This window comes from Asparagus officinalis, chromosome 2 (assembly GCF_001876935.1).
Source record: "Asparagus officinalis chromosome 2, Aspof.V1, whole genome shotgun sequence".
Lineage (NCBI taxonomy): Eukaryota > Viridiplantae > Streptophyta > Magnoliopsida > Asparagales > Asparagaceae > Asparagus > Asparagus officinalis.
The window spans coordinates 79,646,858-79,659,614 of NC_033795.1; the positions used below are offsets into that span (position 1 = coordinate 79,646,858).

General features: G+C 35.1%; 2 protein-coding genes across 3 annotated transcripts; both read left to right on the top strand.

Annotated features, from left to right (window-relative positions):
- LOC109831755 (protein tas-like) lies at window positions 7-7,237 on the top strand. Of its 2 annotated transcripts, none has more exons than XR_002244547.1 (13): window positions 7-64; window positions 140-239; window positions 319-427; window positions 1,226-1,314; window positions 3,198-3,254; window positions 3,412-3,520; window positions 3,610-3,711; window positions 3,786-3,850; window positions 4,346-4,449; window positions 4,557-4,621; window positions 5,624-5,678; window positions 6,148-6,361; window positions 6,790-7,237. XR_002244547.1 is itself a non-coding variant. In XM_020399156.1 (13 exons), exons 1-12 carry the CDS (start codon window positions 7-9, stop codon window positions 6,306-6,308), a joined length of 1,074 nt encoding a protein of 357 aa, XP_020254745.1. In that variant the 3' UTR covers window positions 6,309-6,357; window positions 6,790-7,237. The 2 variants fall into 2 exon arrangements, 1 of the variants encoding a protein (XP_020254745.1); XM_020399156.1 differs by having other exon boundaries at window positions 6,148-6,357.
- On the top strand, window positions 10,822-12,476 carry LOC109831756. Its single transcript, XM_020399157.1, has 2 exons — window positions 10,822-11,725; window positions 11,927-12,476. The coding sequence occupies exons 1-2, from the start codon at window positions 11,089-11,091 to the stop codon at window positions 12,430-12,432; spliced, it is 1,143 nt and encodes a 380-aa protein (XP_020254746.1). The 5' UTR covers window positions 10,822-11,088; the 3' UTR covers window positions 12,433-12,476.

Consider the following 12,757-nt stretch of genomic DNA (forward strand, 5'->3'; position numbering starts at 1 on the left):
AATCCAATGGCAGTACCCCTCTTCAATCTCGCTCCTGATCTCAAAATCTCCAGGCTCTGCTTAGGTTCAATCCTCTCTCTCTCTCTCTCTCCCCCCTAGGGTTTCATTCCATCTGAAGTTGTTCTCTTTCTCTCTCTAGGAACCATGACATTCGGAGAGCAGAACTCGCTGCCCCAGTCCCTTCAACTCCTCGATCAAGCTTTTGATGCCGGCATCAACTTCTTCGATAGCGCCGAGATGTAATTTCAGTTGAAGTTTTTTTAATTTTAAATTTTTTTTTTGAGATTATTGTTGGTTATTTGTTTCGAATTTTGTAAGGTATCCGGTCCCTCAAAGGAGAGAAACTCAAGGGAGGAGCGAGGAGTATGTTGGGGGATGGATCAGAGAGCGGAGAGTTCCACGCGATCGCGTTGTTTTAGCTACAAAGGTTGTAATTTTTCTCTCTCCCCCCTCTAAAGGCACAATCTTGAAATTTCGGTAAATTGCATGTAAGCCCCTCGTATGTACCTTTAGTAACACGGCTAAATTCACGAGGGAGAGAGGGTTATCTGCGGCATATTCAAAATACCCAGAAAGCAGGAACCCCTTCCGATAAATTTTATACTTCAGAATGACTAATTGGTGAAAACAGGACCCTTTTCCATGTCACGTCCGTTTGCATTTACTATTTTGTTCAAAATACCCAGAAAGCAGGTGAAGGGCAGCTATTTGTTTCAAGTAAAGTTCTGAAAAGCATAAGATTTATTGTAGCTTGTTCTAACGTTATTTGTTAGGCACCGAGTCTATATCAAAACCATAAGAATCGCATTAGGACAAAAAGGAAAAGCATCCATGTTTATTTTGTTCACGGGCTATCTAGTTATTCTCTGCGCATTTACTAGGTCCGATCTGAATTTATTAGATAGTTAATGGCTCATTATACTAATATTTTCGGGATGTAATTTGTCAAATCATTATCGGGATGTTCCTAAAATTTTCCAAATTACTGTTGAGAACAACATGCAAACTCATATATAAACAAACACAAGCAAAAGAGAAGGATAGTGCAAAGTTTGCTTATGTCGGTGTGACCACTCAAGATCAGGATGTTATTTAATTCTATGGTCTTGTGTATTTTGCGCATTTCATGGTACTACGTTTCTAAATGGCATATTCAAACCGCAGTTTTGTTTTAGCAATCTATCATGTCTTTTGCATTTAGGTAACTGATTTGCTGCATGTATAGGTTGCTGGGCCGTCGGGTCAGATGATTTGGATTCGGGGAGGGCCTAAATCTCTTGATAGCAATAACATAATAGAAGCTGTTGATAACAGGTCCTATTAAATTGTCCACACTTTCTCAGATTATGTTCACAAAGCTCCTAAATATTTAACTTTCAAGTTCTAAGAAGTAATTCTTGTATTTTTATTGTTACGCTATGAGCAACATATTGAGTAGCAAAATTTTGAAGTTTAGTCTATGGTTCCACTAAATTTTACCATGTACCTGTCAGTTAAACTTATCTGTTACGTCCTGCTCTTGAAATTACTTGTTAAGCAATTCGTAAGTTCAAAATTCTTTAACAAATAGAGCTACTGATAGTGATAGGATACTCATTGTCTATATCTGGCTGTAGTTTTCTTCTGTACCACTTCATACTCAGTATCACTTGGACACACTTAGCTGTAGTAGGTTTAGTTGGTTCAGTGTTGGACGTCATAGGAGTGTGACTTAACCATGCCTTATTTTAAGCATCATTTCAAAATCTTTGTCAGTGATGTGCATTATATCTTTAACTGCTAAATCACCACTTTATCCATTGTCAGAATGTTTAATTTCTAAGACTGAACTTCTTGAGAAAGTTATCTCTCATTATTCGATTGTTGGCCTTCTAGGAGGTCCACGGAAGATTCCTCACTTCCTAAAGTTGCCTCGGCAAGAAGCTTTTAGCTAGGAATCTCCCTGACCCTTGAATGTGTCCCAAGCTACTTTGTGTTGTCACTGGTGTATTTTTACTGGCTGAAACCATACGAACACTATTGTTGACAACATTGATGTTGCATTATGTGAGGTTTATTATTTAACATTAAAGGTAAGTTTCACTACAGTACTGATCAGCAGGATATTAATAATCTAAATATAGATAAATAACACAATTATTTACATTTATCATTATAATTATTATTTAGGATTAAAGGTAAATTCCACTATGGTACTGATCAGCAGGATATTCATAATCTAAATATAGATAAATAACCCAATTGCTTTACATTTCTCATTAGTTATAATGATATACTTATCAACCTCATTTCTCGACCAGTAAGTCATGTGATAATTTTTCCTATAGCGATCCACTGCAATGTGCATAGTCTCTGGTCTACTTTCAACAGCAGTTGAATCTTGAATTCATACTTCTACTGGAAGCTGATCTATCCCTTCACCCTTTTGAAAAATGGAATTGAGATAATATTACCTTTGCATACCCCTAGCTCTTTAATTTGGCCTAAAATTTTGTCCTACATGTTCCACTAGAAACAGCAAGATTGTGAAATATACTCACTTTGTCTGTACTTGCTCTGTCTCACTTTAGGTGTTTTCTGTTCCCTCGTTACCCAGCATGCATATGTCTTAAATTTTAGACATGCATAATATATGTAACCGAGCATTCTTGCCTTGATTTCGACAACCCATACCAGCATGGTAAATATGAACTGAATTTTGATCCGGTGACTACTGCAGACATGCAGAGCTGGATGATTAATAAAACTATATAGTAGGGTTATTTATGTCAATAGGATCGCCAAGAATTGCTGTGTCAAATTGATATATAGATCTAACTTTCTTAAGATGACTCTAGCATCAGTAGTTCTATGGTAGATCATGCGTTGATCAGTGACGAAGTTGAGATAGTGCATGATAACATAACATGGAGCTTGATGTCTTTTTCTGCGCTAATACTAGCAATGACTAATGAGTTTGATGGCAAGGTTGATGGATCTCTGTTTAAATGAGTTCATTTTTCATGTCCCTGCATAAAGACAAGTAAATACTTTCTGAGCTCAAAGCCAAAGCTAATTCGTTCAAGGTGTACAGCATTCATAAGTTATGTTGTACCCATGGAGCTTCAGCGTGGATGTCATCTTTTTACAGTTTAGCGGACAATTTCTATGCAATCCATATTTTTAAATCTAATACCTTTTTTCATGCCTTGCTGCAGTTTATCAAGGATGTGCACTGATTACATTGATCTTTATCAGATACACTGGCCTGATCGGTCTGTATGTATTTTCTAGCCCATTTACAAAAAATTGTCATCTAATAATTATTTCTGATGCACTATTGTCTTAATAAGGGCTTAGCAAATTTTCTTCCAACTTCATCTCTTCCCCCATTGTTATTTTCCCTCTTAACGTGTCTTACTGCATTCACAGCTATGTTCCCATGTTTGGAGAAACTGAGTATAATCCCAGTCAGCAATACACTTCTGTGCTTATAGAAGAACAGCTTGAAACTCTTAAAAGAGCTATAGGTAATGGCAAGGTATGCATTTCTTTGCTTGTTGTCTATGCATTAGCATTATCTCATAATGTGTATGATTTTCTCTGAGATGAAAGATGTTATGCTGCTAGATCAGATATATTGGGTTAAGTAATGAAACACCATATGGGGTTATGAAGTTCCTTCAACATGCTAAGAATATGCAGCTTGAAGATAAAATATTAACCGTGCAGGTAACACCTCATCTTTGTTGTCTATTTGCGTTGTGTTTATTTTCTGAAAATAAGTCGCCACTTTTCTTTGCCAGAACCCTTATAACTTAATGTGCCGCAATTTTGACTCTGGATTAGCTGAATGTTGCCACCACGAGAGGTAATTTGTTAGTGTCATTTATTTCTATCATGCTATATGTTAGCATTTCTACAATGTATGATGCAGGGATGATGCATGTCTTTAGTTTATCATATTTGGAAGACTACACAACGAATAAAATAAACAATGCGGGCATATTTTGCAATGAATTTGGAGGAACAGCAAAAGAATAAATATTTTAATGACATGTTTTGTAAAAAAATTAAATGCAAAATTACTAATGATAGTTTCTAAAATAGACAGAACCTGAATTACTAGTTCAGTAGAAGCTACATAAAGAAAGTTGCAATTTTGCTAACCTTAGATCTCATCTAAATGTTGAAGAGAAACAATTTGAAGCTGGCAACTTTGCCCCTCCCTCCCTTCCTTGCTTATGTTTATGAGTGTACCTACCTGTATTTTAGACTTTGCATGTGTTGTCTTAGTTTTCTTTTAATTTTTATATTGTGTACTATGAACTTGTCAAGTTGATATGCTTGCATGGGATTTTCACAGAATAAGCCTGTTGGCATACAGTCCATTGGCAATGGGTATACTCTCTGGGAAGTATTTATCTGAAAATGGGGGTCCGTCAGATGCACGGATGAATCTTTTCCGAGGTTAGCAGTATGCCTACTTTTTCCATTATGCTTACCGTATAATAAGTCCATTTACCTGCTAATTCATTATTCTGGCTGTTTTCTAATTTTCTTTATTTTTTATCTAGGGAGATATTCTGAAGGTGAATCCAGATACAACCTTTCCAATGTTACCATAAAAGAAGCGGTAAAGGTAATCTATAAAAATATATTGTAATTAAAAATAGCATGGGCGAAAGGCAACTTATTGAGTGCTTTTCCGCTGTGCGCTTTTTCATTGCAGTAGTCAATACCTTGATCTGCTTTCTCCTGTTATCTAACTAGTTACTCTGAATGTATTCTATTTCCCATTCCTGGTTCCTTTTAGCTCCTGTTATATAAGCATGAAATCTTGTCCCACAAAATATAATTAAGTAGTAAAGTGCCATTCGTGTACTATCTCAACCTATATGGCATTTGAAGTCATCCATAGAAGGGAGCTGATGGAATCCTTAATACCTTATAAACGTTGAAATTTGGAATAATAGTAATTTTCATGCAACTAGGACTCTGTATGCTTGCTACCAGTTGGTTGCCATATTTAGAACATTACTTGCAGATCTGAGTCACTGCTGTTTTAGGATAAGCGTACATTGCTGATTGGGAAATTTTACATGAAATTTCAGTATGTAAATTTCTCGATTTATGGTGTTAGCTATACATTGTTCTTAGTCTGAGTTGGATGTTCTAGTTGTAACCTAGCTCTATAATCAAATGAACTGTAGCCAACCCTGACAATTTGGGATAAAAGCTTTGGTCTTTGTTGTATGCGGTCAAGTGAACTGCTATTTTCTTCGCTAATACTGTTTCCAACAGAAATATAACACATTCTATTAGGAGGCCATTTCTGCAGATAAACTTTTAAAGGGTTTGCATCAGAATGGCTTTCGTGATACACGGTATGTAGTTGGCAAAGTGTAACGACACTATTCCTCGAGAGGCCCATTTGGTTGTGGACTTTGCTGCTTGGTAGAATTGCTAATATGCGTCTGCAGTAATAGGAACCCGCATTCCCTTCTTTTTGGTTAAATGTGCAAACCACCCACATTGTTTATTCTAATTGCTAACTTGCATTCTTTATATCATTGACTGTATTATATAGGTAATCTTATTCTGTGAAATTCCTTTCTGACTTGGCTTATATGTTTTATTGCAGGAGTATGTCAATATTGCTGAGAAATACAATCTTTCTCCTGCATGCCTTGCAATTGGTAAGAACAAGAGTTTTAGCTCTCTGTAGTTACATTAGATGCCATTACCCCCCTACAACACTTTCACATTGTGAAACAGACATGTTTTTAAATGTCTCAGTTCCATGTTATATGATATACAACATCCTATTCTGATGCTATTGCACATATCTCATCTCATTATCAAGAACCACAATAGATTTTTTTTGCTATAAATGTTTTAATCCGGTGTGAAGAAGTTTTTTGTCATGCCTCCTTGGAAAGAATCTCTCAACATTATAAGAATTTGGAAATGTTGAGAATTCTTTGATTCTAATTGAACAAAAACACTGAACTTATACAGCATTTCCTCTTCATGCGGCTAAAGAGTACTATTCTACAAATGTTTTCATTTTCTGCAGTTCATGTTCCCATTGGTCTATAGAAGTGCACAGACATGATCTTTTGATGTCTTCTTTCATTACCTTCTTCCATGATCTCTACATTGCAGCATTTGTGTTGAATCACCCCCTTATTGCCAGTGCTGTTTTCGGGGCAACCAAACCATGGCAGCTTGCGGAGATCCTTGAAGCTTCTAATGTCCATCTCTCAGCAGAGATTATATCAGAGATCAATGAAGTTCATACTAGATTTCCAAATCCTTGCCCATGATTGGCATCGTCTCATGGAGTTTGCAGGAATCACTGGATTCTTATTGCTCGTAAGTACGTATTCATTGGGTTACATGATTATGCAATGTGCGAGAAAGTGTATTTATTACAGATGGAGATATATTTATACCAAAAACAGGCATCTGCTTACTCATATCTGCTTATTTCTTATTTGCACGCGAGGAATGGAGAGAGTAACTCAGCTGTGATCCTTGATATATTATGGGAATTTGTAATGTTGCTTCGCTTGTACTATCTTCATGGTTTATTGTCCAATTAGTTTTCAAAGTTTTTCTTGTACAAAAATAGATATCTCATTTCATTATCAGGAAACAAAGTTTTCTTATGTTTTTCAGTATTTATCTACTTGTCATTGTCTATGCCCAGTTCTAGCATTTGCTTCTAGAGGAACACAAGATTTTCTTCTGATTGTGGGAGGGAATAATCATGTACTTATTGACTTCGTGTTTTTGACTTAACAGGCAAAGCGTGAAAGCTAAGAAATTTGGGATTTGAGATCAACGAAGTCGAAGTTAAATGGTTGTTCTTGGCTCTATGCTTAGCTATCGTCATCAAGGGACTCTGTCGCCAGCTGCTATGCTTCATCGCCAGTTGAATTTTCTTGAAATTTCTGACATCGGTCAAGTCAATAGACAACAGAGCCAAAATATATCAATTCCACTTCAATTGCCTCATTGTTTTTGTTCCAATTGGTGTAGCTTTATATGAAGGCATATTTTTTTAATGTACATTGGGTTGTTTGGCATAAAATTTTTAAAAGATAGTTGCAGTTGCGACTACAGTTATAATTTTTTTTCAGAACCAAACTGCTTCCACATGTTAACGTCTATTGTTCTTCTGATAGTGTGGAACAGCTGGCAGACATTTGCACGCCCATACCGTTGTATTGGAAGGTAATGATTCAAATTTAAAAGTGAATTTGCCATTTTCAATCATAAAGGTCATGGGTTTTTGTCTTTGTGGGCTACACAAGAATATACGCTTTCCCATTTAATTAAATAAATAATGCCTTTTTCCTTTTGTTTTCTAATGCCCAGTAAACTCCCTTTCACATATATCCTTCAAAGTTTTCTCTCCTTTTTATTTTGTGCTCATGACTTCTAGATTCAGATGGGAATGTGTTTTAATTTGTGGATTATGGAAGATACATTGTTTGACTCTGAAAGTCAAACCCGTAGACTTTTTTTAGAGCTTGTTTCATTCACATCAAGGTGACAGCTGTGATTGTAGTTGTGTTGTAACAAACAACGCTCTTTTTAACTCCTTTTTTTTTTTAAAATTGCATATGCAACTGCAGTTGCAATTTTGCATAGTAGTAATTGGTTTCTAAATTCACAGCAAATATTTTCAGTGGTTTTGTGTTAATGAAGTATGGAAAAAATAGTTAATGGGGACAAATGCGTTATTTTTATGTACTTGGCTGGTATGTTGGATAATTTAACACATGTCCAAAAGATCCTTTTTTATCTGAGTATATTTATCATTAATATTACATCGATCTATATTGCGTGCATGGGTTGTTTGGTTTAATTTTTACAAATTATAAGAAATGTTTTTCACTCAAAATATGATTTCCTTGTATTTTTTAAAAAAATTATAGGAAAAGTTTTGAGAAGTCAAAAAGTACCAATTTTTTTATTTTTTTTTATTTTGCTTGTTTGGTTCAAAACAAGAAAATGATCCATAACTTTATAGAAAATAGCAAGATTTCCTATAATTTATAGAAATTGAACCAAACACCCCTTAAATTTATAGAAAGTGTCAATTTTATAGAAAAATATCAATGTGGTCAGATTTTTGGGTGATTTCTGCCCATTTTGAGAGGAAATTGATTTCTGTAAATGTTGGTACTTTTTTTGTACTTTACAGAAAACATTTCTGTAAATTTTTTTGAACTAAACACAATTTACGTAAATCTACAGAAAATTTTTAATTATAGAATTGTCATTATCAGACATTTTGAGAAATTTTTTTTATAAAATTGTGCAACCAAACATCCCCTAAATCTGTATCGCATCAGCCACATAGTGTGGAGGGACACACCAAGATCTTGTTCGCTCCTCAAAAACATACAAAAAAGATGCGCATGAGTGAATTTAGAATTATGGACGTGTCCACAATAGGGATTTTGTTAACCTAATAAATCATGATCACTAGATACTCCCTCAACCTGTCAACAAACAATTATATCCTTTGAATTTTACTAGGATTAGTGAGAAGTTAGACCATCTCGAACGTGACGCTACCGCAAAAAGCGGATTTGCCGCTGCTCCGGAGCTCCAACGCGGCGCCAATTCTCGCTGCATTTTAGCGGGGATGAACAGCGCGACGCTATATTTGGCGTCGCACTGTTCATCTCCGCATTACTGTTTCTTTTATTTTTTTTAATTTTTTTTTAAATTTTACCTCATATTTTTATGTATTTACAACTTGACCCCAATTATTTTATTACATGTATAAAACAACCCTAATAATATTTAAATTTTATAATTTTACCCCAATTATATAATTTAGACAAAATAAATTATTTTTTAAAAATAAAAATAATGCTGAAATTAAAAAGATATTATTATTAATTATACTATTAAAATCTAGACATTATAAGTAAAGTCCCATGAATTATAAAGAGCAATCATAATACATAATTCAAATATAAATTACATATCTGGAATACATAACATATAAAAACTGACACACATAATATAAAACTTCATTAAAATAAAACATAAAATACAAACTAAACATGGAACATTACATAAGATGGTCAAGCAACTCTCAATAATCTGGTAGATCGGGGCCAGAGTGTCTAATATGCCAAAATTAGAAGCAGATCCTTGTTCTTGTTGATTTCTTTTTTGTATTATTTTAATCTGTTGAGCTCGAACGTACTCACGCACGTTTGGATCAGCAATGGAATTCAAATCTTTCATTATAATTTTCCATTCATCTCTATCTTTTTTCATGGCTATCTTTTCTCGTTCGATATCAAACGCTACTTGCCTGTCCAAGCTCGCCTTGTCTAACCTGTCTATAAGTCGATTGTTGGAGGTCTCGATGGAGTCCACTACACTTGACTCATGATCATCATTTTTCCTTTTTAATTTGGGATTTTTTACCCCAATAGGTCGTTCAGGTGGAGTAAATGATGACAGTCCAGGAGATGTTGATATAGGAGATTCCGGAGTGGGATTATCTGATTGTGACGAGTCGAAGTTCACACTTTGGGATTGTCTTCGACCAACTTGTCTTGCTGTGGGGACATCATCTTTGAATTTTTTGAAATTTTTAACCATATTCCAGACATGATCAAATTTGAAACCTTTTTTGTACTTTGGTTCTTGCATAAATAACATCTTTGCTCGAACTAACTGCAAATTATAGTGAACATCAAGTTATGTATTTCAACAATAATAATAAAATTCAGACGATAATTTATAGAATACTTACAATATCTTCATCTGAAGCACCACTTGGATTCAAATTCTCTACTTGTCTCAAGCACGCATTCAATTTCCTTACTTCATTACTTATGATTTCCATTCGAGAACGTCGGCTCACACGCATCTCAAAATGCTGATCTCGAAGTTCATTGTATTTGTCCTCCACACGAGACCAAAATGCATCTCGAGACTGGTTTCTACCGATAATAGGGTCTTGAGAAATATCCAAGAATACTTGACAAAGGAGCACATCTTCAGTAACCGTGTATCCAGTTGATCGAACAGACATTTTTTTGTAAAAAGCGATTTGTTTGGAGATCAGAAATACTTTGAAGAAATACTTCGAATTGGGTGGTTTGAAGTAGAATTCGTGAATGTTATTTATAGCCAGTCTAAATTTGTTTTTTTTGTTTGAATTTAAATTTGAATTTGAATTTATCGGTGGTCAACATTTGAAATTGAATCATTTTGTACAAACTGATCAGCTTTACACATTATCCAACGTTATCGGTGGGAATCAATTTTTGAAATCAGGTCAGCTTTACACATTGTCCAACGTATACACAGCTCAGCTCTCCTTGAATTGTGTGAAAGCTTTGTACGAGTGGGAATCAATTTTTGAAATCAGGTCAGCTTAACACATTGTCCAACGTATACACAGCTCAGCTCTCCTTGAATTGTGTGAAAGCTTTGTACGAGTGGGAATCAATTTTTGAAATCAGGTCAGCTTTACACATTGTCCAACGTATACACAGCTCAGCTCTCCTTGAATTGTGTGAAAGCTTTGTACGAGTGGGAATCAATTTTTGAAATCAGGTCAGCTTAACACACTGTCCAACGTATACACAGCTCAGCTCTCCTTGAATTGTGTGAAAGCTTTGTACGAGTGGGAATCATTTTTTGAAATCAGGCCAGCTTTACACATTGTCCAACGTTTGTGTGAAAGCTTTGTACGAGTGAGAATCAATTTTTGAAATCAGGTCAGCTTTACACATTGTCCAACGTATACACAGCTCAGCTCTCCTTGGATTGTGTGAAAGCTTTGTACGAGTAGGAATCAATTTTTGAAATCAGGTCAGCTTTACACATTGTCCAACATATACAGCTAAAAGCAAATTTGAATTTTGTGACAAATTGATAACAGCTAGAAAGTATTTCCTAAAATCAGCTCAACTTTACACATTGTTCAATGTATACAGCTAAGCAAAGTTTTATAAATAGCATACTAGATTAGGTACATCCACACAATTACTCGTTGTTGTGTTAAAATTGTTATTCTCCATTTCTGCATACTTCAGTCATTCTTTTCTTACTTCAAAGATGAATTTTGATGTTGGAGGTCCATCATACTTATCATCATCTTCATCTTCGGATGATGATAATTTTCTGTCCAATATCATTGCAGAGATTGATGAAACCGAAGAAGTAATTTGTGAGTACATCAACAACAACATGATCCTCGTTAACAGTTTACATCAACACAACTACCAACCGATCCATGGTGGCTCGATTCCCGGTCATGCAGTGATCAACCGCGATCGAGAAAATGCGCATCAGAATTTGGTCATTGATTACTTTGCCGATAATCCACGTTTTGGAGAAGATATGTTTCGTCGTCGATATCAGATGTCAAGAAGTTTGTTCCTTCGTATTGTTGATGCAGTGAAAGATCATGACTATTACTTCCAACAACGAAGTGATGGACTTGGTAGAATGGGATTATCACCGTTACAGAAAGTAACAGCTGTTTTTCGCATGTTGGCATACGGTCTACCAGCTGATGTTACGGACGAATACGTTAAAATAGGTGAGTCAACAGCAATTGAAAGTATGACAAAATTTTGTCGTGCTATGGTGGAAATATTCGTAGAGCGGTATCTACGAACACCTAACGCTAACGATATTGCTAGGCTACTCTATATTGGAAAAAAACGTGGTTTTCCAGGAATGTTAGGAAGTCTTGATTTTATGCATTGGAAATGAAAAAATTGTCCAACAGCATGGTCTGGGCAATACACAGGACGTAGTGGGTCACCAACTATTATCCTCGAAGCTGTGGCAGATTATGATCTTTGGATATGGCACGCATATTTTGGTATGCCAGGCACCAATAATGATATCAATGTGCTGGAGTCATCTAATCTTTTCTCTAACCTAGCTCAAGGTATTGCTCCTCCCGCTCACTATGTTATTCAAGGAAAAGAGTATAATATGGGTTATTATTTAGCTGATGGTATATATCCGAAATGGGCTACTATTGTACAAACAATCCAACAGCCACAAGGTAGGAAGAAAAAATATTTTGCCATGAAACAGGAAGCATGTAGAAAAGATGTAGAACGTGCGTTCGGAGTTCTCCAATCACGATTTGCAATCGTGGCAGGATCAGCACGTTTTTGGAAAAAACATGTATTACATGACATAATGACTGCATGCATTATTATGCACAATATGATAATCGAGGATGAACGTGATCTTTATGCACCAATTCAAGAAGTGAGGGAAGCACCAACACCAGAAGTTGATATGGTAGCAGATGAAACTACAAGATTTACTCAATTTATTGCACGTTACGGAAAAATCAAGGATAAAGATGCCCATATTGCGCTTCGTAATGCATTGATAGATCATCTATGGGAGGAATACACTAATTCAGATAGTTAAGTGCATACTAAATTTGTAATTTTTATATTGTTGTTAATGTTTAATTATTTTCTTGTATTTTATCTTCTGTTGTATTCTTAAATGTAATATTTTGGCAATATTAATAATAAAAATATAATATTTTATTGTTTTATTAGTTTAATTTTTTAAATAATAAATCATTTTGTTTGGAAAATATGTGAAAAAATAAAATTTGATATGTGAGGTTAATTGTTGAAATAGTTAAAAATATAGGGAATAAAAAATAATCATATAAAAGTAGATAAAAAGAAAGATACTGAGAATATTCCTTTTTGGTGCAAAAAATGGTGCAATGGGTTGGAGA

Bases quoted from the DNA above. Each gene is read 5' to 3' on its own strand.
- LOC109831755 (XM_020399156.1), top strand. From the start codon at position 7: ATGGCAGTACCCCTCTTCAATCTCGCTCCTGATCTCAAAATCTCCAGG. The intron at 3,255-3,411 runs GTCTGTATGTAT...CTGCATTCACAG, and splicing joins CAGATACACTGGCCTGATCG to CTATGTTCCCATGTTTGGAG. The intron at 4,622-5,623 runs GTAATCTATAAA...GTTTTATTGCAG, and splicing joins CCATAAAAGAAGCGGTAAAG to GAGTATGTCAATATTGCTGA.
- LOC109831756 (XM_020399157.1), top strand. From the start codon at position 11,089: ATGAATTTTGATGTTGGAGGTCCATCATACTTATCATCATCTTCATCT. The intron at 11,726-11,926 runs GTCTTGATTTTA...TCTCTAACCTAG, and splicing joins TTTTCCAGGAATGTTAGGAA to CTCAAGGTATTGCTCCTCCC.